Source organism: Carlito syrichta, unplaced genomic scaffold (genome assembly GCF_000164805.1).
Source record: "Carlito syrichta isolate Samal-C Ts95f unplaced genomic scaffold, Tarsius_syrichta-2.0.1 Scaffold308187, whole genome shotgun sequence".
Classification (NCBI taxonomy): domain Eukaryota; kingdom Metazoa; phylum Chordata; class Mammalia; order Primates; family Tarsiidae; genus Carlito; species Carlito syrichta.
In genome coordinates this window covers 554,331-577,012 of record NW_007252283.1, presented here as the reverse complement: position 1 = coordinate 577,012, position 22,682 = coordinate 554,331, and the positions used below count along the sequence as shown (strand labels likewise).

The following is a 22,682-nucleotide window of genomic DNA, read 5'->3' as shown; positions in this document are numbered from 1 at the left end:
GCCTTCTCCCCCAGGGCAGCACAATGACAAAAGTAGCAGCTAAGAAGAAAGTCGAATGTTTCTGCCTTACAGGGGCATTGTGCTATTTTTTTTAATGCTTTGTATAAGCAAGTAGCATAAATAGTCTATAAACTAAAGTGGCTTAAACTACCTAATGGGAGCCTCCCACTGTGTTGAAATTGTGCTTGTTTCCATATATTAGCTACCCAGAAAGACAGCATCTTACCAAGGAGGCTTCGAAAATGTGTTGTGTAGGAATGTGATAGCAAGCAATTTATTCTTACTCAGGGGAGCTATTAAGAAAGAAAGGTTTCAAGTGCATTCTCTTCCAAAGAATTGGAAGCGAAAGTAATACCCTTAAAATAATTTTGTTTTGTTTTGTTTTTTCTATATAAAAACTTGCAGCTCCAGGGTGCCATCAGAGGGTGCTTGTGTGTGTCTGCATGGGGCTTCTTTATGAGACCCATTCCATGAGCCATCAAAAGCTCGATTATTCTTGTCAGGTCACAGTGAGGGGGTCTGACTGTTTCAAGATTTGCAGTAAATACTCTTCACATGTGTCTGTATCAGCAGGTCTTCTGGTTATGTTCCTCCGGTTGAGGCTGTCCTCATGCTTTTAGACAACGTTGGTTGGTTGGCCAGTTCTCTGATGGATGTCTGCAGCCCTTTTCCTAAGGCAACAACCACATCTTGGCCAGGGGAAAGTATTTACTAATATTTTCTAAGAGACAAAAGTGAAAAAAGTTTTTAACCTTGCTCCAACAAGCCTGTGTTTGAGTCATCGAGTGGTGATTGGTTTTGAAAGATTGTACAGGGCTCCCAGAGAACAGAAGAATGTTCCTCTTCAGAGACCAAGTCAGTAAGAGGCAATAGTTCAACTTTGGATTTTGGAGGCAGAGTCGGTGAGCCTTCAAAAGAAGGAAGTGGTGTGGAGACTCAGGACTAGAATGGAAACTAGTGGGTGAAAAAGAATGGGACAATGAGGGCCCAGAGAGATGCTGAGTCCTTTGAGTCGTGGACCTTCCCGATTTCGCGTATGCCCGAAGATGAGCTTCACTGGAATGCTGTCATGTCAGTATTAACAACTTTTTTTAACATTTCTGTAGCTTTAGGGGATACAAATAGTTTTTGGTTACGTGGATACATTGTATAATGGCCAGAAGTCTGGGCATTTAGTGTTCCCACCCCAACCCCCTACCTGTGCACTTTGTACCTGATAGGTGATTTTTCCTTCTTTTTTTTTTTTTTGGAGTTGGAGTCACTCTGTCACCCAGACGAGTGCAGTGGCACACTCATGGCCTCCGCAGCCTCGACCTTCCACCTCAGCTTTCCAAGTAGCTGGAACTACAGGCATGAGCCACCACGCCCAGCTAATTTTTTGATTTATTGTAGAGGTGAAGTCTCACCAAGTTGCTCAGGGTGGTCTTGAACCCGTGAGCTCAGACAATGCCCTCACCTCAGCCTCCCAAAGTGCTGGGATTAGAGGCCTGAGCCACCATGCCCAACCATTGGGTGATCTTTTCATCCCTCCTGCTGCTTCTGTGTCTCCAGTGTTCATTTTGACATTCTCTCTGTTTTTTCAGCTCCCATTTATAAGTGAGAATATGCGGTGTCTGGCTTTTTGGTCCTGTATTACTTCACCTAGGATGATGGTCTCCAATTCCATACAGGTTGCTGAAAAAGACATTATTTTATTATTTTCATGGCTGAGTAGTATTCCATGGGGTGGGTGTGTGTGTGTGTGTGTGTGTGTATAAATATAAATAACACATTTTCATCTACTCATCAGTTGATGGGCATTGAGGTTGATAGCACACCTTTGCAGTAGTGAATTGTGCTGCAATAAACATATGAGTGGGCACTTGTCTTTTTGGTATCACAACTTCTGTTTCTTTGGGTAGTGAGATTGCTGGATTGAATGGTATACTTACTTTTAGTTCTTGTTTGTTCATCTGTTTGTTTGAGCCAGAGTCTCACTCTGTCACCCAGGCTGGAGTGCAGTGGCTTGCTCATGGCCACTGCAGCCTCAACCTGCTGGGCTCAGGTGATCCTTCCGGCTCAGGTGATCCTTCCACCTCAGCCTTTCAAGGAGCTGGAAGTACAGTTGCACGCCACCATACCCAGCTAATTTTTTGATTTGTTGTAGAGACGAGGTCTTGCCAAGTTACCCAGGATGGTCTTGAACCCCGGGGCTCAGTCCTCTCACCTCTGTTTCCCAAAGTACTAGGATTATAGGCATGAGCCACCATGCCCTGCTACCTTTGGTTCTTTGAGAAATCCCTACACTAATTTCTGTAGAGGTTGTACTAATTTACACTCCCATCAATACTTAAAATTGACTCACTTTTTGGAGTCAACTACGGCGAGGGAAGTGACCCAAAAGAAAACCAGAGGAGAGACGTGAAGATATAAAAATACCCCAATCATCTTATTAATACTGAAGGGTGGGATATGGAGTGTGGTGTTTGGTGTGAAGTTGTCCTTGCCAGTCTGCCAGCCCTCAGGTTCAAGAACACCGATGGGGTGTTTGATTATTCAAAATTTGGACTCACAGAAATCAAGATGAAGATAACTAATTATGTTATTATTTTGAAAAATCTGTATTGGCAAGATACTTCATTGCCATTCCTTCATGTTGATGTATACACAGTATTCACATATTCACTTATTTATTATAAATCACTTAAAACCAGGAGTGAGGCATTAGCTTGATGCCCGTGATATTCTGGACTTCTATTCCTTTAAAAACAAATGATCTCTACCTTGATTCTGGTCTGCAAATGTTGCATCATTGAATAGAACTCTTCTTATCTAAATGAGAAACTTGGGAGACAAGAGTTAAGACTGAAGAGCTAAAGTTAGTGTAATCTCTTGTGATTGTCAGGAAATTATTTGTAGAAATTTAAATATTATATTTGGTGTTTTTTGCACGTGTGTTTTTGAAAAACATTGTCTACCTAGTAGTTGATGTTTGCTGAAGAACCCTAACTTGGAATTCTAGCGGTCTGTTGACGCAGTTGCTAATAGGTATTGGTGTTTATGGTGTAAAATCTGGCTTCTGAATTCTTAGGCTTGGCTCTCTTCAGCTGTTCCTTATTTCCAGTCACACATTCCTTGGCCCAAAGAAGCCAGGGACCCCTGACAGACAAGCAGGTCAGAGCATTCTCACCTCTCAAGGCCCACTGAGCAAGAGCCTTGGGTGGAGACATGTTGGTTATGGGCACTTGGGCATCTGGCCCTGAGACCACATACCTCCTCAGTCCGCTGCCAAGGGCTGGGTACCTGGTTTGGTTTAGTACCCAGCTGGGCCTTGTCTGGCCTGGAGAGGCAGGGCAGGGAAGGGAGAGTAGTTGGAAGGGAGGCACCCTCTGCACGTCCCAACCTCAATCCTCAGCTGCAGTAGCTGGAAGAAGCCAATGCTAGCTCCGTCGTTAGAGCCTAAGGGGGAAAGAGGAAAGAGTGACAATGAGAAAGTAAGCCTCTTCTTACCCTTCCATTGTGATGCTTCAGCGTTTTGTACTTGATGCTTCCAGACGAAAGAAAATGACGTTGGGACTGGATTCTTGGTCGTTCTTGACCCTCAGACTCAATCATCCCAGTTTTATTCGTGGGAGAAAAGATGGATGAAAAAGAGGCCATGAGGCGTCTAGAAGCAGTAGGGACCTCTGTTTCCTTTGCTTTTATTCCTGGTTAGCTGCCCGTCTTTAATATTGATTTTCCATTTTATTTAACTGTGAAGGACGCTAAGAGGAGGAAGGGGGCTGGAGAGAGAAGTGGGTGTTGGTAGCTAACCCTTTGTGCAGATCAGGGCACTGGAAAACACAGAATCGTGCCCTCAGAAGTCCCCCGAAGATCCAGCTTTGAAAGAGGGGACTTAGCCACTGGGAGTTGTTGACTCCATCTGGGAGATGCCTGAGTTGCCTGGGTAACCTTAATGAAGTTAGCATTCCTCTCTGGGCCTCTGTGTTCTCTGTATTTGCATAGGAAATACCAAGTTTCCAACCAGCGCAGGGATAGAATATTCACCAAACAGAGGCTCCAGCGATCATGCTGACATCCGTGTTGCCTAGGAGATAAGGCCAGTGTGAGGCACTGGGGATGGTGAGAGATGAGAGACTGTCATTTAAAAGGTCGCCGTCCTGCCAACCTGACGCCTATGCTGTGGCCTAAGTGTAGCTCCCCGTTTTACTTTTTATTGGGATGCAAGAGCAAGCTTGGCTGCAACGACAATTATTGCTAATTTTTTTCAACTACTGTTTTCACTATGGTTTGCCAAATTCAGTGCATCATTGCTTGAAAGTTCATACAGGATAACGTGCATCTACTAGTCATTTAGGGGGACAAATACCTCTAAGACTTGCATTAACAGCACAATGCAATTTCATTTGTTTGTTTGTTTCTTTGGTAGTCCTTTTATTTAAAGTTTTGCAATGTGGTGTCTCCTGGGCCATGGGATTAGGGACTGTCATAGTAGAATCCTGATTTTGAGAGTCTGGCGGGTTTTATAGGCACCAAAATGAGAGTAACATCCCAATTTCCTCCTGGTTCTGTTCCCCTCCCATTCATAAAGAGCAGAATGGTGTTCTTGGTCTGATCTTATCCCAAAACACAATGCAGTTTCTGGCAGGTATCTGCCTGTGGCACCTCTGAGCTGATCCCTTCCTCTTCCCTGATCCTTTGTGTCTCTTTCGCCCCTGGAGCCCCCAGAATCCGCACCTCTGCCAGACTGTAGAGTCCCTGCATCTGTGGGAAAGGCTCTGGGGCAGAGAGAGCTATTTTACAAATATTAGTTTTCCCCTGTCTTAGTCTAGGACTGCTTAACCCAACCGTGGCTCCCTTTTGAATTTTGGTTTTCCTAGAGCGAGACATCTTCAGCGTGGTGCTATTGTTTGACATCCTGACTTGAAGGTAACTCACGGGAGCACCATCCTTTTGCACCCCCCGTGTTGATGGCCGGTAGCAGAATGGTTCCGTCTCATGGGCACTGAATTCAGGATCACATAACCTTTAAAACACTTGTTTACTCCCAGTGTGTTCCAGGTGGGGAAACCTGGGCCCAGAGAGGGGAGTGACTTGCCTGACAATCAGCAGGTTGGTGGCTGTGCTGGACCCAGCCATCAGTGTGTGCCTGTGGCATGGTCCAGGGCATGGGGGGCAGGCTTCTTCTGAATCTTGGGAGTTTCTGGTGGTTGCATCCAGGTGTTGAGTCTGGAGGCCTTCTCCTTCCTTCCTTTTTTTTTTTTTTGAGTTGGAGTCTCACTCTGTTGCCCAGACTGGAGTGCAGTGGCCACTCCTGGCCACCGCAGCCTCGACCGGCTGGGCTCTAACAATCCTTCTGCCTCAGCCTTCCAAGTAGCTGGAACTACAGGCGCGTGCTACCACGCCCGGCTCATTTTTTGATTTATTGTAGAGATGAGGTCTCGCCAAGTTGCCCAGGTGGGTCTCGAACCCGCGGGCTCAGGCAATCCACTCACCTCAGCCTCCCAAAGTGCGGGATTACAGGCGAGCCCCCGAGCTCAGCTTCTCCTTCCTTTTGCCTGCACAATTATTTCTCTTACTCCACATCATAGTGACTACACTTGTGCTGAAAACAACTATTTTCTTTAAAGTGAAAGCACTGTGAATCCAAAAGATTTTCATTGGGATGCTCCCACCCTGGGACAGAAGGCAGCATTGTGGTTATTTTGGCCAACAGTACTGTTCACATCAATCTGTTGGAAACGACTTTCTACCAGGAACACCCTCGGTGCCATCCTAGAAGTCTCCACTTAGCTTTGCTCCAGGGAACACGGTCAGGTGGGCATCTGAATGAGTGCCAAGAAGAATCTTGTGATTATCTATAAGAGCAGCTTCTTGTTCGGGCTGCAGAATGTCCATTAACTTTCATTTTTCATGCCCTGCCTGTTACTGTTTGGCATAAACGAGTTGGCCGTACAAATGATGTGAACATGTAGCGCTGATTATGGTAATGGTTGAGCGTGCCAGGAACCCTTGTGAAGTCTTGATGTCGTAAGCACTTGGCTGGTTTGATCCTTATAACAACCTTACACAATACAGTCACTGCCCCATTTTAGAGATGAGGCACAGAGAGTAGATGAGGAACTTGGCCACAGAGCTCTGAGAATCTTAAAGCTGCGACACAGACTTAAGGTATCTACCTGTTGATGTGTGTTAGCATAAGTCCTTTAAGCTGCACAATGTATGGACAGAGTCACTCTCAGAGTAGTTCTCAGCTCTGCGGTTTTCTCTGTTCACTCTTGCGTACTCTCTCTTGCTTCTAGATCCCTCGTGCCCACCAATGATCCTGCAGGCTTTGCTCGTGCCGTGTGATTTCCTCCGCTTAAATTGTTCTTCCTTCCCCCTTCTCCACCTATCAAAACCTTCCCATTCATCCTGGATTAGAATACACATCCAGAGACCGTTTTGATCCTTACGTTAGAATCAGTCACCCCAAGTCTCGTGGAATGTCACCCCCGGTGGCGTGAATTTGTTCTGCCTTCCCTTCTCGTGGAATATTGATATGATAGCCCTTCCCACATGGTTGTCCTTGTTAAGCCCAGGGACCGTGTTGTAGTATCCACGTGGTATTGCTCTGAAATTGTGTTGGTTAAATACGTTTTTTCAAAATAGAAAACCAGCACTCATTGTCTTGATTAGTGAATAATTGTTGTAAGTCATTTATATCTGGAAACTTTTTTTTGGTAGAAAATATTTCCCAGATGGATAAGTGTATTACTGCCTCATAAGAACAGTCTAGAGCAATCATCCCCAACCTTTTTGGCATCAAGGACCTCAGTGGAAGTGGTTTCATGGAAGTTTTTCCACAGAGTTGGGGGTGTTGATTTCAGGATGATTCAAGCACTTCATATTTATTATGCCCTTTATTTCTGTTATTATTACATTTGCAACATATAATGAAATAATTATACCGTTCATTATTTTATTTAAAAAGTACGGATGGAAGTGGTAAATAAAATCATGGGTAGGCCACTCGTAGACTAAAATAAGTGTCAGGTTGTGACTTCAAGCCTGCCACTAGATGCAGCTGTACAACTGAAGCCCATCGACTCACTTGCCGCTCACTGATAGGGTTTTGATAGGAGTCGGCAAGAAAATGATCTATTTAGGTCTCTGTGTCATCAAACCTCACTACCTCAGCGGTGCCACCTCATAAGCTTTGCACAACCTAGGTCCCTTGTCCAGGCAGTTCACAATAGGGTTCTCACTCCTGTGATACTCTAATGCCCCTGCTGACCTGACAGAAGGCGGAGCTCAGATGGCCAGGAGAGCAGTGAGGAGTGACTGTAAATTCAGATGAAGCTTTGCTCACTCCTCTGCATCTCACCTCCTGCTGTGTGACCTGGTTTCCTAACAGGCGGCAGACCAGTAGCATTCCATGGCCCATGGTTTGGGGACCCCTGGTTTAGAGAATATCATTGCCTGCCTTCAGTGAATTTTTTCAAGGGCCTAATCAGTTTACTGTAGATCAAATGAATTAGGCAGCTACTTAAAGGAGTGTCCACTTAGCGCCAGGCAGTGTTCCTGGCACCCACAACACAATGGCGAGCAAATTCAAGTCTCCCATCTTAAGCGTTATGTTCTAGAAGTGATGGGTGATAAAGGAGTAAATAAGCAAATGAACGTAGGGGTTATGTTCTAGAAGTGATAGGTGATAAACTAGCAAATAAACAAATGAACAAAGTGCCTTCAGATAATGATATGGGGAAAATAACGCAGGGTAATACAATAGGGGGCGAGCAGGGTGAGAACTCTGACACTGGGACCTGGGATCTCACACCTGCATGGTGAAGTGGAGGCACCGTGATGTTTGCAGTCACAGCCGTCCAGCAGAGGGACCTCCCAGTGCACCGGCGCCATGACGGTGTTAGTTGAGATTTGTACACATGGCAGATGAGGCCAAGATGGTGGGAGAATCAGGAGGGAACAGCGACACTGGCTCACAGTGAGGCTAACGGTCATTAAAAGCCAGCTTAGAGCTGACCTTTTAGGTCATGGGAAAGAATTTCCATTTTATTATGAGAGGCGGAGAGCACCACTGGGTGTTCTGGCATAAACAGATAGCATTTCAAATGTAAATGCAGACATACACACATGCACATACCTGCACACCTGATGAAGAAGTAAATCATTGAACTGGGGTGTATCTCTCCTGCTATAATAGTATTTGAAATTGTGTGTAATTGAATGTAATTGAGGTTTTACCACATATAGTATTTTAAAATTATTGAAATCATAATGCTTATTTTTCCAATTTCTTGCTTTGTTTGGCCAGCCTCTTTCACACAATGAAATTAATACTGATTTCTTTTCAAATGAACAGATATCCCGATTGCCCTCCAAGCTTTATGAACCAAATCCCCAGCAGAAGGCTGATTGGTGGTGCTCCCTGGTGTGATCTCAGGGCAAGAGATAATCTTTCAGTTACCTTAGGCTGATGATGTGATATTTTAATGTGGAAAAGAAAGTTGCCTTCAAAAATTGGGTCTTGCATCTTCTTCTGTTTACACTGCTTTCCGGTTTCTCAAGTTGTGGGGATATAGCAAGGCTCCTATGACCACTGGCTTGCCAGAGTTAATCAACTCTGTGAGACTAGCCACACCCTACTGATAGGAATTACACTTGGCAGTGGCAGCTATAATTTTGTCATTTGTCTGGGGCTGTGATTGGCTCCTAAAACCTGATGTGGATAGTGACCTCTAGTGGATCTCGAGTAGATAAATTCTGTCGCCTGTCAAATGTTTGGTTAGTGTCCAATACCAGTTGAGGAACCAGCAACTTATTTTTCACCGGTGCCATGCTCTCAAATACAAAGCATATTCTCCATAATCTAGCTTGAGATATCTAAAGCACGGCATTATCCAGAATGTTTGAAACTTAATTTTTTTTTTCTCCCCACAGACAGAAGATCCAACCATGGAGCGACCCTATACATTTAAGGACTTTCTCCTCAGACCAAGAAGGTGAGGCTTGAGGATGTGGGTGGGCGGGGATGGCTGTCCTGCAGGTTGCAGCGAACGGCCTCAACTGTCCCCATAAACATGAGAGATGTCACCTTTCAAGTCATGTCCTTTGTAACCAACGTTCTTCCACCATGCAGTCATAAGTCTCGAGTGAAGGGATTTCTGCGGCTGAAAATGGCCTATATGCCGAAAAATGGAGGTCAAGATGACGAAAACAGCGAGCAGAGGGATGATTTGGAGGTACGTGGAGAGACTTCCAGCCTCAGGCTGGTTTCCTTACTTCAGTTCAGATTCACATTATACTTTAAGACTTTATCACGGAAGGAAATAAAAACCTACAAAGCTCAAGTAATGAAAAAGGTGGAGGTATATCCACACATCTGTCTTTGGTATCTGCCACTGTATTCATTGGCTTTGGTTTTAAGAGGATACACTTGTTTCCTAGTTTCTTATTCGTTTGACCCAAAGGCGACAGCCAGCAATAGAAAAGTGCTCCTCTAGAAATGCCATTCTGGGCCGGGCTTGGTGGCTCAGCCTGTAATCCCGCGCCTTTGGGAGGCTGAGGTGAGGGGATTGCCTGAGCTCGCAGGTTTGAGACCCGCCTAGGCAACTTGGCGAGACCTCATCTCTACAATAAATCAAAAATCAGCCGGGCGTGGTAGCGCGCGCCTGTAGTTCCAGCTACTTGGAAGGCTGAGGCGGAAGGATGGCCGGAGCCCAGCGGGTCGAGGCTGCGGTGGCCGGGAGCGGCCACTGCGCTCCAGTCTGGGTGACAGAGTGAGACTCCGACTCAAAAAAAAAAAAGAAGAAAAGAAATGCCATCCTGAAATGAGCTGACCAGAGGAATGTCCCTTTTACCCCCCCTGGCGCAGCTGCCTTTTAACTTCCTGGGCACAGACTGATGCCATGGGTCCCGTCATTCCTTGTTGGCACACGCCTCAGACCATGCTGTTTTGTTGGGCAAATTCTCATATTGCTCTCAAAGTGGCCATTAAACAAAGCCTCTCTGGAGCCGGCTCTCACATCTGTTTGCAGCTGTTGCGTGTACGCGGTACGTGAGTAATGCACTGCCAGCAAGCTCACCGAACCCCCCCTCCGTCCAGGGCGTCATGGTTCCAGGCAGTGCTTCTGCTGTCAGCTGCCATCTCTGTCGATGTGAAGAGGAGTGGAGTGGGTGGTGGACAGTTAGGACTGTTAAGCTTTCACAAGCACGTCAACAGATTTTTATCTCAAATCCAAGGAATTTTTTACACTCTTCCTGCCTTCCAACTGCAGTAACCAGTGAATTACTTAATTTTCCAGTGATTTTACCGGGGGGGGGGCGTTAGGAAAGGAATACTTAATGCCTCAAATATGCAGTGCGGAAATGAACTCTGGTACCATGGGGCCTGCTGATATGGGTGTAGCAAAGTGTGGAGAGCCTCAGTGGACAGCAGAAGTTTCCAGACTTCTGGCTCCTGTGATTGTGATAGATGCGGAGAGGAGGCTTCACCTCCTCAAAGCCGGCCTCCCTGGGAAGCCACAGGGCCCTGGGCCTCCTGGTCACCCAGCCCTGATTTCTGTTTGAACACATGTGCGACGCAGCTCATCTTCCCTGTTCCCTGTTACCTCATGGAGGTGTTGAAAAGAGGACAGCTGTAACGTGACCCATGTCGTTGGCACGACTTTGTAGAGCTCTGGAGTTCTTCAAGTCAAAATAACAAACATGAAATATGAAAAGAGGATGATGTGACTTCAGTAACTTAACCAACTATGCACATCCAAATCGGTCTTGCTTCCTGCCATGTGGTCATCTTAGAAGGCTGCACGGTTCATTGACACTGGTCAAAAGATTTTTCAGACCCTCTAGAATGCTTTGTTTGGGTTTTTTCGCCCCCTTTTGGGAATGGATTCACATGTGGCACACGAAGCCCTTGCGAAAGCCAGAGTGCACCAGAGCAAGGAGGAAGGGTCCACAGAACACACTGGGACTGTCTTTTCCTTGTAGCTGAAGAACCAGCTTCATAATCTTCTCTTGAACTTTATTCCGCAGCATGGATGGGAAGTGGTTGACTCGAATGACTCAGCTTCTCAGCACCAGGAAGAGCTTCCTCCTCCTCCTCTGCCTCCCGGGTGGGAAGAAAAAGTGGATAACTTGGGCCGAACTTACTATGTGAACCACAACAACCGGACCACTCAGTGGCACCGACCAAGCTTGATGTAAGTACTGCGCGGTGGTCAGGAACCCAGGGTCATGCTCTGCACAAACACGCCAACCCCTGGGGCCAGGTTGGAAAATGAATAGTACATCAGTAAGAGTAGACCGTTGTGTGGTACAAGATTCCTCTCCATTTAGATAAAGAACATAAGAGCGACTAGCATTTGTATATTGAAAGGATGATAGCTGTCGGCTTGGCATCACGTGATGCAGTTTTCAGTGTGAACTGTTCATTCTGTATGCCTTTACATAGATTTCTGAACTATGAAGCAGAGGCTACTTTTTTAGACTTATTTTGTGTTTTCTTCCTCTTTGTTTTTCTCTCCTTCCTGACCCAGAACCGAAAGCAGTGGATTTTTATTCTCTTCAGTTATTTGATCTGGAAACCCTCTTGAAAGCCTTTATTTGTTCTTTGTTGGGGAAATTTTACCCCCTCAATATAATTGGAAACACATGGATTGGTTACAAAACCAGAATTTGCAATTACTCTTTATTTTACTCCATCGTCAGCCTCAGGGATACAGTAAACTGATTATCGTTTTGTTTCCTCGGCAATTTGTGGTTTGATAGCAAATATATACTTGTGAAACCTCAGCTGCTATAAAAATGGTTTTGCAGCAGCTTGTTGTTAAATCATATGATGCAGCAAGACCTAAATCTACTGATTTTCATTAAAGGGCAAAAACATAGTATTGAGGAAAAGGAAATTAGGAGCTTCCCAGCAGCCAAGATAAGGAGGTGACTACCTGAATTATATAATTTTCAATATGTAATAAAAGTACGTATATCAGGTAAGAATTTTTTCTTCAACCGACACTCTGAAAGAAATTTGCCAGCGATGCATTTTAGACAAGTAGTATTAATAGTTTGGATGGTGTTCTTAATAACCTTTTTAAAGATACTCTACATATGGCTGCGTGTAGAGAAAATGGCCAGGTCATCTGGTCTAGGCTTTGTTTAACTTTGAGACAAAGCTTACAGAATCAGGAACAGCGAATAGATACCCCCCTAGGTCCCCAGGAGGGTTGTTGCAAATATCACCTGTCCCTGGTCAGCTTTGGACTTGTCCCAGGATGGCAAAAATACCAACATTTGGGTAATGTTGAACCATCTTTTTTTTTTTTTTTTTTTTAATCAGTATTTTTTTTTAAATCAGTATTTTTTATTTTGATATTGTGGGGTACAGTTAAGGGTTAGGTATACAAATATGCTTTGTTCAGGCATATTTGATATTTGTTGATAAGGGGTATCTCCCCGTCCCCAGAGAGATATTGACCACCGTTAATCTCACCTCCCTTCCCCTCCCCACGCCCCATAGTTTCCTACCACTGTCGATCCTTTTCTTACAGTATTACGTTGGATGTTCAAGGTCTGCTATATGAGTGAGAACATGTGATACTCAGATCTTTGTTTCTGTGAGAGGTCATTCAGTATTATAGACTCTAGTTCCATCCAGGTTGCTGCGAAATTCATGATTTTGTTCTTTTTTATGGCTGTGTAGTATTCCATCGTGTACATGTACCACATTTTGTACCACATTTTGAGCCATCTTTTGTTAAGATTTTTTCCTATAGAAATATAAATGGAAACGGTTTAGTTTCTTCTTTTTTATTTTATTTTATTTTTTTTTACCATCTCCTTTTGATTAATGACCATAGCTGTTAAAACTGTTGCAGGCCAGCTGAGCACAGTGGCTCACACTTGTAATCGTAAAACTTTGGAAGGCCAAGGCAGGAGAATCATTTGAGCCCAGAAGTTCAGTACCAGCCTGGTACTGAAGACTTTGTCTCTTAAAAAAAATCATGACTCAGCCTGTAATCCCGCGCCTTTGGGAGGCTGAGGTGAGTGGATTGCATGAGCCTGCAGGTTCGAGACCCACCTGGGCAGCAAGACCTCATCTCTACAATAAATCAAAAAATCAGCCGGGCGTGGTAGCGCATGCCTGTAATTCCAGCTACTTGGAAGGCTGAGTTGGGATGCCCAGCAGGTCGAGGCTGCGGTGGCCGGGAGCGGCCACTGCACTCCAGTCTGGGCGACAGAGTGAGACTCCAACTCAAAAAAAAAAAATAATAATAAAAAATAAATACATAAAAAATCAAAAAATTAAATGAGACATGTGGTGTATGCTTGTAGTCCTAGCTACTCAGGACCCCGAGGTGGAAGGATCACCTGAGCCCAGGAGGTCAAGCCTGCAGTAACTGTGATCGCACCACTACATTCCAGCCTGGGCAACAAAGTGAGATGCCGACTGACAAACAAAACAAAACAAAAAAACCTGTTGTAGACCATTAGAGCTATTTGTAGTAAAAATGACTTTGGACCCTCTTGGGTTTGTTTACATTTAGTGATTTACATGTAGTGGTCAGAAAAATCTCAGTAGCAATATCCTAAGCAGAGCACCCTTATCTACCTCTGCTGAACAGCATAAGAGAGAAGTACCTGAAAAGGTAGATGCTGTGGTGACCAGAGCATCCTGTCACCTCTGCAGAAAAGTGACTAGGAGCAATCACAAGGGAAGAAATACCAATAGATAATACATACATGGAAAAATATTCAACTTCATCAATATCATACAGATTGAAGTCTGTATCTGAAGGACAAATGGAGATAATTTCTACTTTCTCTACCTTACAGAGTTGTGAAACTCTAATAAGGGAATTCCTGAAAAAACACTGGAGATTTTTTTTTTTTTTTTTGAGTTGGAGTCTCACTCGGTCGCCCAGACTGGAGTGCAGTGGCCGCTCCCGGCCACCGCAGCCTCGACCCGCTGGGCTCCGGCGATCCTTCCGCCTCAGCCTTCCGAATAGCTGGAATTACAGGCATGCGCTACCACGCCCAGCTGATTTTTTGATTTACTGTAGAGATGAGTTCTTGCTGCCCAGGCGGGTCTAAAAATATACTCTGTGATGGTTTCACACGTGTGTACTTATCCCCAAACTCATCAAGATGTGCATATTTCATACATAGATTTTTATGTGTTGGTCAGGTTCCATAATATGGTTTAGAAAAGATACCGTCTGAAGAACCAGAACAAAAGATACAACTTTCATGATACTGGCTCTTCACTCATCCAGGGCACCAAGGGGAAAGTATTCTTAATCCAAGTTCAGATTCACATGCAGTTTAGGGAGAAGTCAATGACATGACTGTCCCCATCAGTGAGGCAACAACGTCAAAGGGAGAGGCTGAGCCAGGAAAGACACTGGCAGAACTCAGTGGCTCACAGGAGCGCCTCTTTTCCAGTGGGAGGGACTTCTAGAAAGCAAGAGGAAAGTTAGTTAAGGAAGAGTCAAGTTCAACAACAACCTCTTCCTCCCATCTGCACTGTTTACCAGTTTAGGGTTCTTTCTCCTTAACTTTATTGCCTTGGCCAGAAGCCCTCCCACATTATTTTGGAGAATTGTTTGAATTCGAAAGTAACTTGTTTCATAATTCAGTTTTACAGAATGCTGCTAGAGGAAAATTGATGTAGGCAGCAATTTCTTTACTTAAAGGCTGAGAAAATCGGGTAGTGATTCCCATGTGTTTAAATAAAGAATTGAGACTACGTTGGTGACGCTCATTCTTACCCAGTTTGCTGCAGTCTTGTGCCCCACATTTCAGCCCACTGAAAACAGTGGGTTTTGCTTTGTCATGGGCTTCCCGTTGCCTTCAGGAAGTTTGTACAAGGTCCTTCTTCTCCCTGCCTTCTGCTGGCCTTGCCACCCACTGTCGTAAGAAAACAGTTCAACCCATGACCCCATCATGCACACGTGCTTTCTGCTTACTGTCTCTTGTGCCTGAGTCCTGGGGACCTGTAGTACTGCTTTGCCCAAAACAAAAAGCAAAAACCCAGAACACGCTCCTTCCCCTGGCCAACGTCATGCCTCAGCTAACAGACCTTCTGCCGGGGATCCACACCTCTTCTGTCCTGGTCTCCCCAAATGCCTGGTGCTTCCCCTGGACTGGCACAGAGCGCAGATTGGGCTGGGACCTTGTTTTTTTTTTTGAGTTGGAGTCTCACTTGGTCGCCCAGACTGGAGTGCAGTGGCTGCTCCCAGCCACCGCAGCCTCGACCCACTGGGCTCCGGCGAACCTTCCGCCTCAGCCTTCCGAGTAGCCAGAACTCCAGGCGTGCGCTGCCACGCCTGGCTGATTTTTTAAATTTATTGTAGAGATGAGGTTGACCTTGTTTTTATTATTCTTGGGTCTGCCCCTCCTGCTTGGCACAAAGTAGGAACTCGGCAAAATGCTTTTCAAATGGATGACGTGATTATAGGTTCATGATTTAGTGAACCGTCCAGGCTGAGTTTGGGCCTAGACGCAGAACACTGGGCCAGAGGGTGGTCCTAGAAGAACTCCAGCCCTCTCAAGTCTGATTGTAGCTTTTAGAGCACCCCTCATTTTAGATTTGCCCTTTTCCTCTTCAAATGTCAACTCTCTTCAAATGTCAACTCTCTTGTCTTCATCCTTTTTATTATAGAACACTCTGTACATCTTCTCTTGTCTTAGTAGTAAATTAATAATTTAAGAGTATCTTGATAAATCAGGTCATCAATACAGTCAGCTGATGTATTGTAAATGATTTTAACTGGCACTGAGTTTGATTTTTTGATAAATTGATGGTTTTCTTTTTTATTATTTGTATATTTCCCATGGAATTCAAAGGAAGAATGTATATGTGAAAATTAATGAATGAAAAAATTAAAGCAGCCATTTCTTAAATTATTTTCTTTTAATAAATTATTTTAAATTATTTGTGTATAATCTTTAAATTATTTTATCTTTTGTATAATTATTTTTATTTATTTGTATAATTTTGTATGTGTTTGCTTAATTATTTTTATTTGTGTAATTAAATAAATTATTTTAAATTATTTGTACAGTAATTACATACAAATTATTGTATGTACTCTAAAGGACATGAAATGCAGACATAGTAATAGTAAAACAATATTCTTAAGCACCTCTTATAGTGCCTGGCACATAGTAGGCCTACAAAGGCTAGTCCTCAGTGTTGACTGAACAAAAAGCCATAACTGATATTTCAAGGGACACTTTCAGATTTTGGTGAAACTCTTGTATATGGACTGTTTTCAAGTGAGGCTGCATGTTGTAAAGTGAAATTGCTTTCAGTTTTAATCCAAAATGGTGGAAGGTACCATGTAGCTTTGTTTACCTTCTTAGACACTACTGAGATGGTTTATGGATTTCGTTAATATATTCTGATCATTTTCCTCCCAAATTTTTTCTGTTCTGTGATGACTTATAGTTGTTATAATCATTATGTGCTTAATTCAGTGTCATATAAAAATTACTGTGGCAACATAAAATCCCAGATACAATATTACATTTTTCTAACATTTCCAGTGGATTATCATTTTTAGTGAATCCGTTTTGTGGTTCAGAATTTTATAGGTACACATATGTGTCCCTTTATTTTAATTATTTTTTTCTGCGGTCATAATTATGTCAGTTTTTCTGAAGATACTTCTGTTTGCTTATTGTACTATTTTAATCTAGTTACAGTTCAATATAGCAAGATATGCAGAATATGTATTTCTGTTAGAGTGCAGAAGTTTATATTGGATGTGCAGAGAAATAAATACAACTTCATTTATTCAGATTTTAATAAGGAATTATAATTTAAATGTGGATTGTAAAAAAGTGAACCTTCACACTGCTGACTTTACTGGTAAAGTTAATGGTGTAAAGATGTTTAGTAAAAATACTTAAACTACTTGGAAACTAGTGTTAAAGAATTGCCCATTTATTAGCAATGCTGTTAGTTTCAGACTATTTGTTATCCCAGGGGCCTAGCAGGCTCTTTATTGGAATCTAGTATAAGTCAGTTTGAGAATGTATTAGAAAACTTTTAGAAAGCAATGTGTTTAGAAAGAATCTGTAATGAGAATTGTTGATTAATAGTATATTTTAATTAGCCTGAAATAAAGTTTTCAACTATTCTGAGATAATAGCTTGTAACATATTTGTTGGTAACCGAATATGGCGTTTTTTTGTTTGTTTTTTTTTAATTTGTCACACAGGCTGGAATGCAGTGGCACGCTCACGGCCACTATAGCCTCGACCTGCTGGGCTCAGGTGTTCCTTCTGCCTCAGCCTTCCAAGTAGCTTGAACTATAGGCATGTGCTACCATGCCTGACAAATTTTTTCATTTATTGTAGAGACAAGGTCTCACCAAGTTGCCCAGGCTGGTGTTGAACCCCTGGACTCAGGCAGTCCTCTCTCCTTGGCCTCCCGAAGTGCTGGGATTACAGGTTTGAGCCTCCACCACACCCAGCTTCGTGTCCTATTGAAAGTATCTATTGAAAGGTTTCTCTGAAAAACATTTTGGCGTTTAAACTTAGACCCTAAAGGTCTCTGACTAGGCCGTCTCCCAAAGGGCAGTTGGCAGGACAAAAAGTTTTCAGAATTGAATCAATGCTTTCAAATTGTGAATTGAGAGCATTCTGTGACAAGAAATAGGGTATGATGTTGTGGTATTCTTTAGATCCCAGTTGATTTGGAGGTTATCTCCTGATGTTTATTTGCATTTTTAAAAGGAGGTGAATAGGGGATATGAAGTGTCATGATTTTGAGATTCTGTCAAAATGAGATCGAAAGCAGCCGAAAAATTCATGTCAGATCAGGAGGACTTCCATCCACATGGCAACTTTGAATTTGTCACGTTGGTAGTGTTTGACCAATTTCCGATGACCAGACGTAGCTGCCTGGTCATACTAGACGCCTAGAAGGGTGGCAATTGACAGATCACATGTGTGGGCTTGCCTGTCACCTCTCTTCCTAGAGGCCTGACTTGTCACTGTGTCAGATAGGTGGAGGACCTTGATTTCTGTTCTTTCTTAAATACTAAGGCACATTTTGAAATGTATGCCTGAAAGTTCCTCAAAATGGTGTAACGGATGCATTTGCAAGCTGCATTTATTTGATTGGAGCGAACCTCGGCCAGTACTTTAGCCAAGATGCAGTAGAAGAAGTCTCACATTGGGTGATCAGTTGTCGGTATTTGATGATGCTATTTCTCACCCGCTTTCCCTCCTTTTCCTGGTCCCCCTTACCTGCTGCTCTCAGGGATGTGTCTTCCGAGTCGGACAATAACATCAGACAGATCAACCAGGAGGCAGCACACAGGCGGTTCCGTTCGCGCCGACACATCAGTGAGGACTTGGAGCCCGAGCCTTCGGAAGGCGGAGATGTCCCCGAGGTATGACATCCCCAAAACGCTGCAAACTCCGCAACTCACTCTTCCCACATTCTCCAGGGTGATTTCGTGTCAAAATTTCTTCTCTCGGTAAACGTGGTCAAGCATGCAAAGATTGTGGTCTCATGGTGAATTGGTTACCATGTGCATATTAGTTAATTTTGAAAGTGCTTATAAAAGCCATATTTGACAAATACATGTGGCTCTACAGCGACACAAAAGAGAATGAATGACATTATTATTTTTCTATGTATTGTTTTTCTGTTTTCACTTTGTAATTTATTTTTCCCCAGGGTCTAACCATTTGTCATTAAATGACAAGGTTGTCATATTTCAGTGGTTGAATGAGCCCTGCAACTTGTTTAGGTATCACACACATGTTTTTTTACTAAGCTGCTTTGACACCTTGAAAGAGATTTATTACCAAGAAAATTCAAATTTGGGGAAGGAGAAATGTCTGTAGTTTTCCCTTTAAATGGTTATGTATAGTCAGTTGCTGAAAAAAATATGAATTACACAACAAATTAGCAGTATTCTTAACTTTCATGCTGTCTTATCAGCTCTGTTTACTTACTAGAAATTCATTCTTTTTAGACATTGTGTTAGGAAGATCAGTCGCAAAATGTTGCAGTAATCAAAATGAAAAGCACCATTAATGGTTCCATAATACATTCACTCTAAACTACTTTTTACCATTGCTTAGTTACTGTTTATAGCATCTGTGCGGCTTTCGTGGTGAGTCCTTAGCTGTTAGAGTAGAAGAAAATTTATGAAAATCATCTATAAACTACGGAGGAGATTTTTTTTGTTTTGTTTTGGCTTTTTTTTTTTTTGAGTTGGAGTCTCACTCTGTCGTCTAGACTGGAGTGCAGCCTCGGCCTGCTGGGCTCTGGCGATCCTCCCACCTCAGCCTTCCAAGTAGCCGGAATTACAGGCACGCACTACCACGCCCGGCTGATTTTTGATATTGTAGAGATGAGGTCTCGCCAAGTTACCCGCGGGCTCAGTCTATCCACTTGCCTCGGCCTCTCAAAGTGCTGGGATGACAGGCTGAGCCACCGAGCCCGGCCAGAGAAGATTTTTTTAGCCCGTGCACATAGTAACACGTCCTGGAAACAAGTCACTGTTCAGAGAGGTGGTAATGCAAGGTGGTAGAGAACAGAGCCTCTGAAACCAGGCCACTTATGAGTTGTTACCTTGGGGCAAGCGACTCTCTGTTCCTCAGTTTCCTCATCTGTTAATTGGGATAGTAGTCATATCTTCCTCGTGATCATTGCCCCATGATAAGTGCTCAGAGCATGTTAATTATAGTTATCGTGATGGTTATTGTTGTTTTTGTTGGGGGAGGGTGGGCGGACCTCCAGCTCCTAGCATTTACCCAGCGTCTCATTTCCTGAAAGCCTTGGGAGACCATTTCGGAGGAAGTGAATGTCACTGGAGACTCTCTCAGTCTGGCACTTCCCCCACCGCCAGCCTCCCCGGTGTCTCGGACCAGCCCTCAGGAGCTGTCGGAGGAGCTGAGCAGAAGGCTTCAGATCACTCCAGACTCCAATGGGGAGCAGTTCAGCTCTTTGATTGTAAGTAGTGGTGGCGTTGGAAAAGAAAGCTGAGCAATGTTTTATCATTTTTTTTTTATTGCTTTAGGAGAATCTTGTGTGCAAATAACAACCACAGGTCTTCCAGCTCCCGGTCAACTCTGATGTTTTCCAAAGTTCCTCTCTCCCTAGGAGAAGCAGGACTATGCTAAAATCAGTCCAAGCAATTGAGAAGTTTTCTTGATTTGGAAGGCAGCTTTGCACATCTCTGTACCACTAACACTATTTCTTGGAATAAAATTCCACAACTTCTGTAATTATTAGCTTTAACCTTATAGAATTTCTGTCCCAGCCAAAAGACTCATAAAAATAGACTCATTCGCAAAGGTAGTATTTCATAGTTGAATGAAGAGCCATTGGGCTTCCCAAGCAGTCCTTTTCTGTCATACCCTGCACGCTTTATCATTCTCATTTCACAGAGAAGGGCATAAGTGTCCCTTTCAAGACAAGATTTGAATGGGAGATAGAAGATATCTCCTAAGTCCCAGAACATGAACCCTTGAGAAAGGCTGTGAAATTGCGACACAATACTGACGTCAAGGCAGTATTTGAACTTGGGTTCTCAACTATTAGAGAAATACTTCCTAGAGGCTTCAGTTGGGGCTGAGCCCAAAGGGGAAACAGTAGAATCAGTCATGAAGACCTCCACGTTTGACAACGCAAAACGGCAGAAATAGCTCATAAGAAAATTCCTGCTTGTGCGTAGAATTAAAGGCAAATGCCTTCTCGGTGTTTCTCAAGAAATGGCACTTCCAAGATGTCTGGCAGTAAATGATGGCAGGCATGCCCCTGAAGATAGCACCTAGCAAGAATAGTCATCATTATGGCCGCATCGAGTGTAAATGCTAATGCCACACACGATAAAAGCAAGTGCTCACAACATTGTTACTCCTTTGCGGATGGGGCTTGTATTTTAAAAGACACCGTGGGGGGGCCCTATTGCCTGAGTTGCATTTTTTACTCAGTTAATGTGGTTTTGTGTGAAAATTCGATGACTGCTTTTCACAAGGAGAAATACCACTGAAACGAACATTGAGTACTAAATGGACAGGATGAAAATATGTGAGATATTTGAATGCATAAAAACTATTGCTATAGAAACAGCGTAAGCAATGAGGCCGTATATTTAAAAACTATAAAAGCGAGGAAGTACCGCAGGAATCATAGCAATTACACACCTTTAGTCAACCAAGTGAAAAATGTGGTAATTTTCTTCAGTGTTAATATGAAGGTAACACTTCTCGTTATTTGTTTGGGGAGCTCCCGCATGTAATTATTCTGGTTGAATAAAATAACCTGAAGACCCAAGTATAATATTGTATGACTTTCAGATTGTGTTAAATGAGAGGGTTGCCTACAGGACCGCCCTAGTTTTGCTTTTGTATTCAAGGGCAAGGGCATGAACTTTTACTTGAGTGACGCTTTCACACTAACCCATGAGTGAAAATGGGCTTGTCTTCCATCCCCCTGCAGAATCTTCTAGAACCCTATCCCATTTACTTATCTTGCACAGTATGACAAATGAAGTGACAGAGTGAGATGCTGTCTCTCAGCAAATAAATACATAAACATAAAAATCAGTGCATACTACCAACTAAGCACCACAGGCCAACGTGCTGGTAAGGAGATGCCTGACTTTTCTGTGTGGCCTGCTGCTGATCTTCATTCATGTCCACTAGGGTTTATTTAACCACACAATAACACAAACACGTGAAGGGAGTGTGATACCCAACATACTAGATCTTTGCAGATGGATCTCATGTTTTCTCTCATTCTTGTCTTTACTACTTGAATTCCACTCAGAAGCTAAAATTTCAATACCTGTGACCTTTTAAGAGTAGGACGAGGCGAGATCTGAGTTCCTCTGAACATAGAATCCAACTGACTCTTTGTCACTTGGAATAGTAAGTAGCTGTGTATCACTATTTCTCTTTTCATCTCTTCACATCATATTAGAATTTACTCAGAGGTGACTCCCAAAGCAGATTCCAAGACTGCCAGCTTCTTCTGTTTAGAAAGCAGCACTAGGGCATTGCAGGGCCCTCTTGAGTCCACTTGCCAAAAGTTTTCGTCCCCTTCTCTTGTTTTTGCCATTAGTACTAAAGGCCAGTCAAAATTCTAGTCTGCTCAAAACACTGAAAATTAAAGCGGATGATAACTTTTTTTTTTTGAGTCGGAGTCTCACTCTGTCGCCCAGACTGGAGTGCAGTGGCCACTCCCGGCCACCGCAGCCTCGACCTGCTGGGCTCCGGTGATCCTTCCGCCTCAGCCTTCCGAGTAGCCGGAATTACAGGCATGCACTACCACGCCCAGCTGATTTTTTGATTTATTGTAGAGATGAGGTCTCGCTGCCCAGGCGGGTCTCGAACCCGCGGGCTCAGGCAATCCACTCACCTCAGCCTCCCAAAGGCGTGGGATTACAGGCTGAGCCACCGAGCCCAGCTGATAACTTATTTTTTAAAGGATGACTGTCACTGTTCTGAAAAGATGTTTCATTTAATTGCCTCCTACTATCAAAGACTGGTGAAGTGGCCTGAGTGATCGATGTGTTTGGGAAGCCTGTTTCTAAGAACGTTTCTTGATGCTTCCTGTCTTCTCTTCCCCTTCAGCAGAGAGAGCCTTCCTCGAGGTTGAGGTCATGCAGTGTCACCGACGCGGTTGCAGAACAGACCCATCTACCACCGGTAACCCATGCTAACTTCCAGTC

At 43.6% G+C, this 22,682-nt stretch overlaps 1 protein-coding gene across 4 annotated transcripts in view; it reads left to right on the top strand.

Moving 5' to 3' along the window:
* The window catches only part of NEDD4L (neural precursor cell expressed, developmentally down-regulated 4-like, E3 ubiquitin protein ligase), a 160,729-nt gene that overhangs the window by 72,947 nt on the left and 65,100 nt on the right, over positions 1-22,682 (top strand). For all 4 annotated transcript variants that reach the window (XM_021716122.1, XM_021716120.1, XM_008065199.2 and 1 more), the window contains exons 5-10: positions 8,920-8,981; positions 9,119-9,221; positions 11,014-11,180; positions 18,251-18,383; positions 19,781-19,957; positions 22,585-22,659. In XM_021716122.1, coding sequence (XP_021571797.1) covers positions 8,935-8,981; positions 9,119-9,221; positions 11,014-11,180; positions 18,251-18,383; positions 19,781-19,957; positions 22,585-22,659 — 702 coding nt within the window. In that variant the 5' untranslated portion in view covers positions 8,920-8,934. The remainder of the gene's footprint in view (positions 1-8,919; positions 8,982-9,118; positions 9,222-11,013; positions 11,181-18,250; positions 18,384-19,780; positions 19,958-22,584; positions 22,660-22,682) is intronic.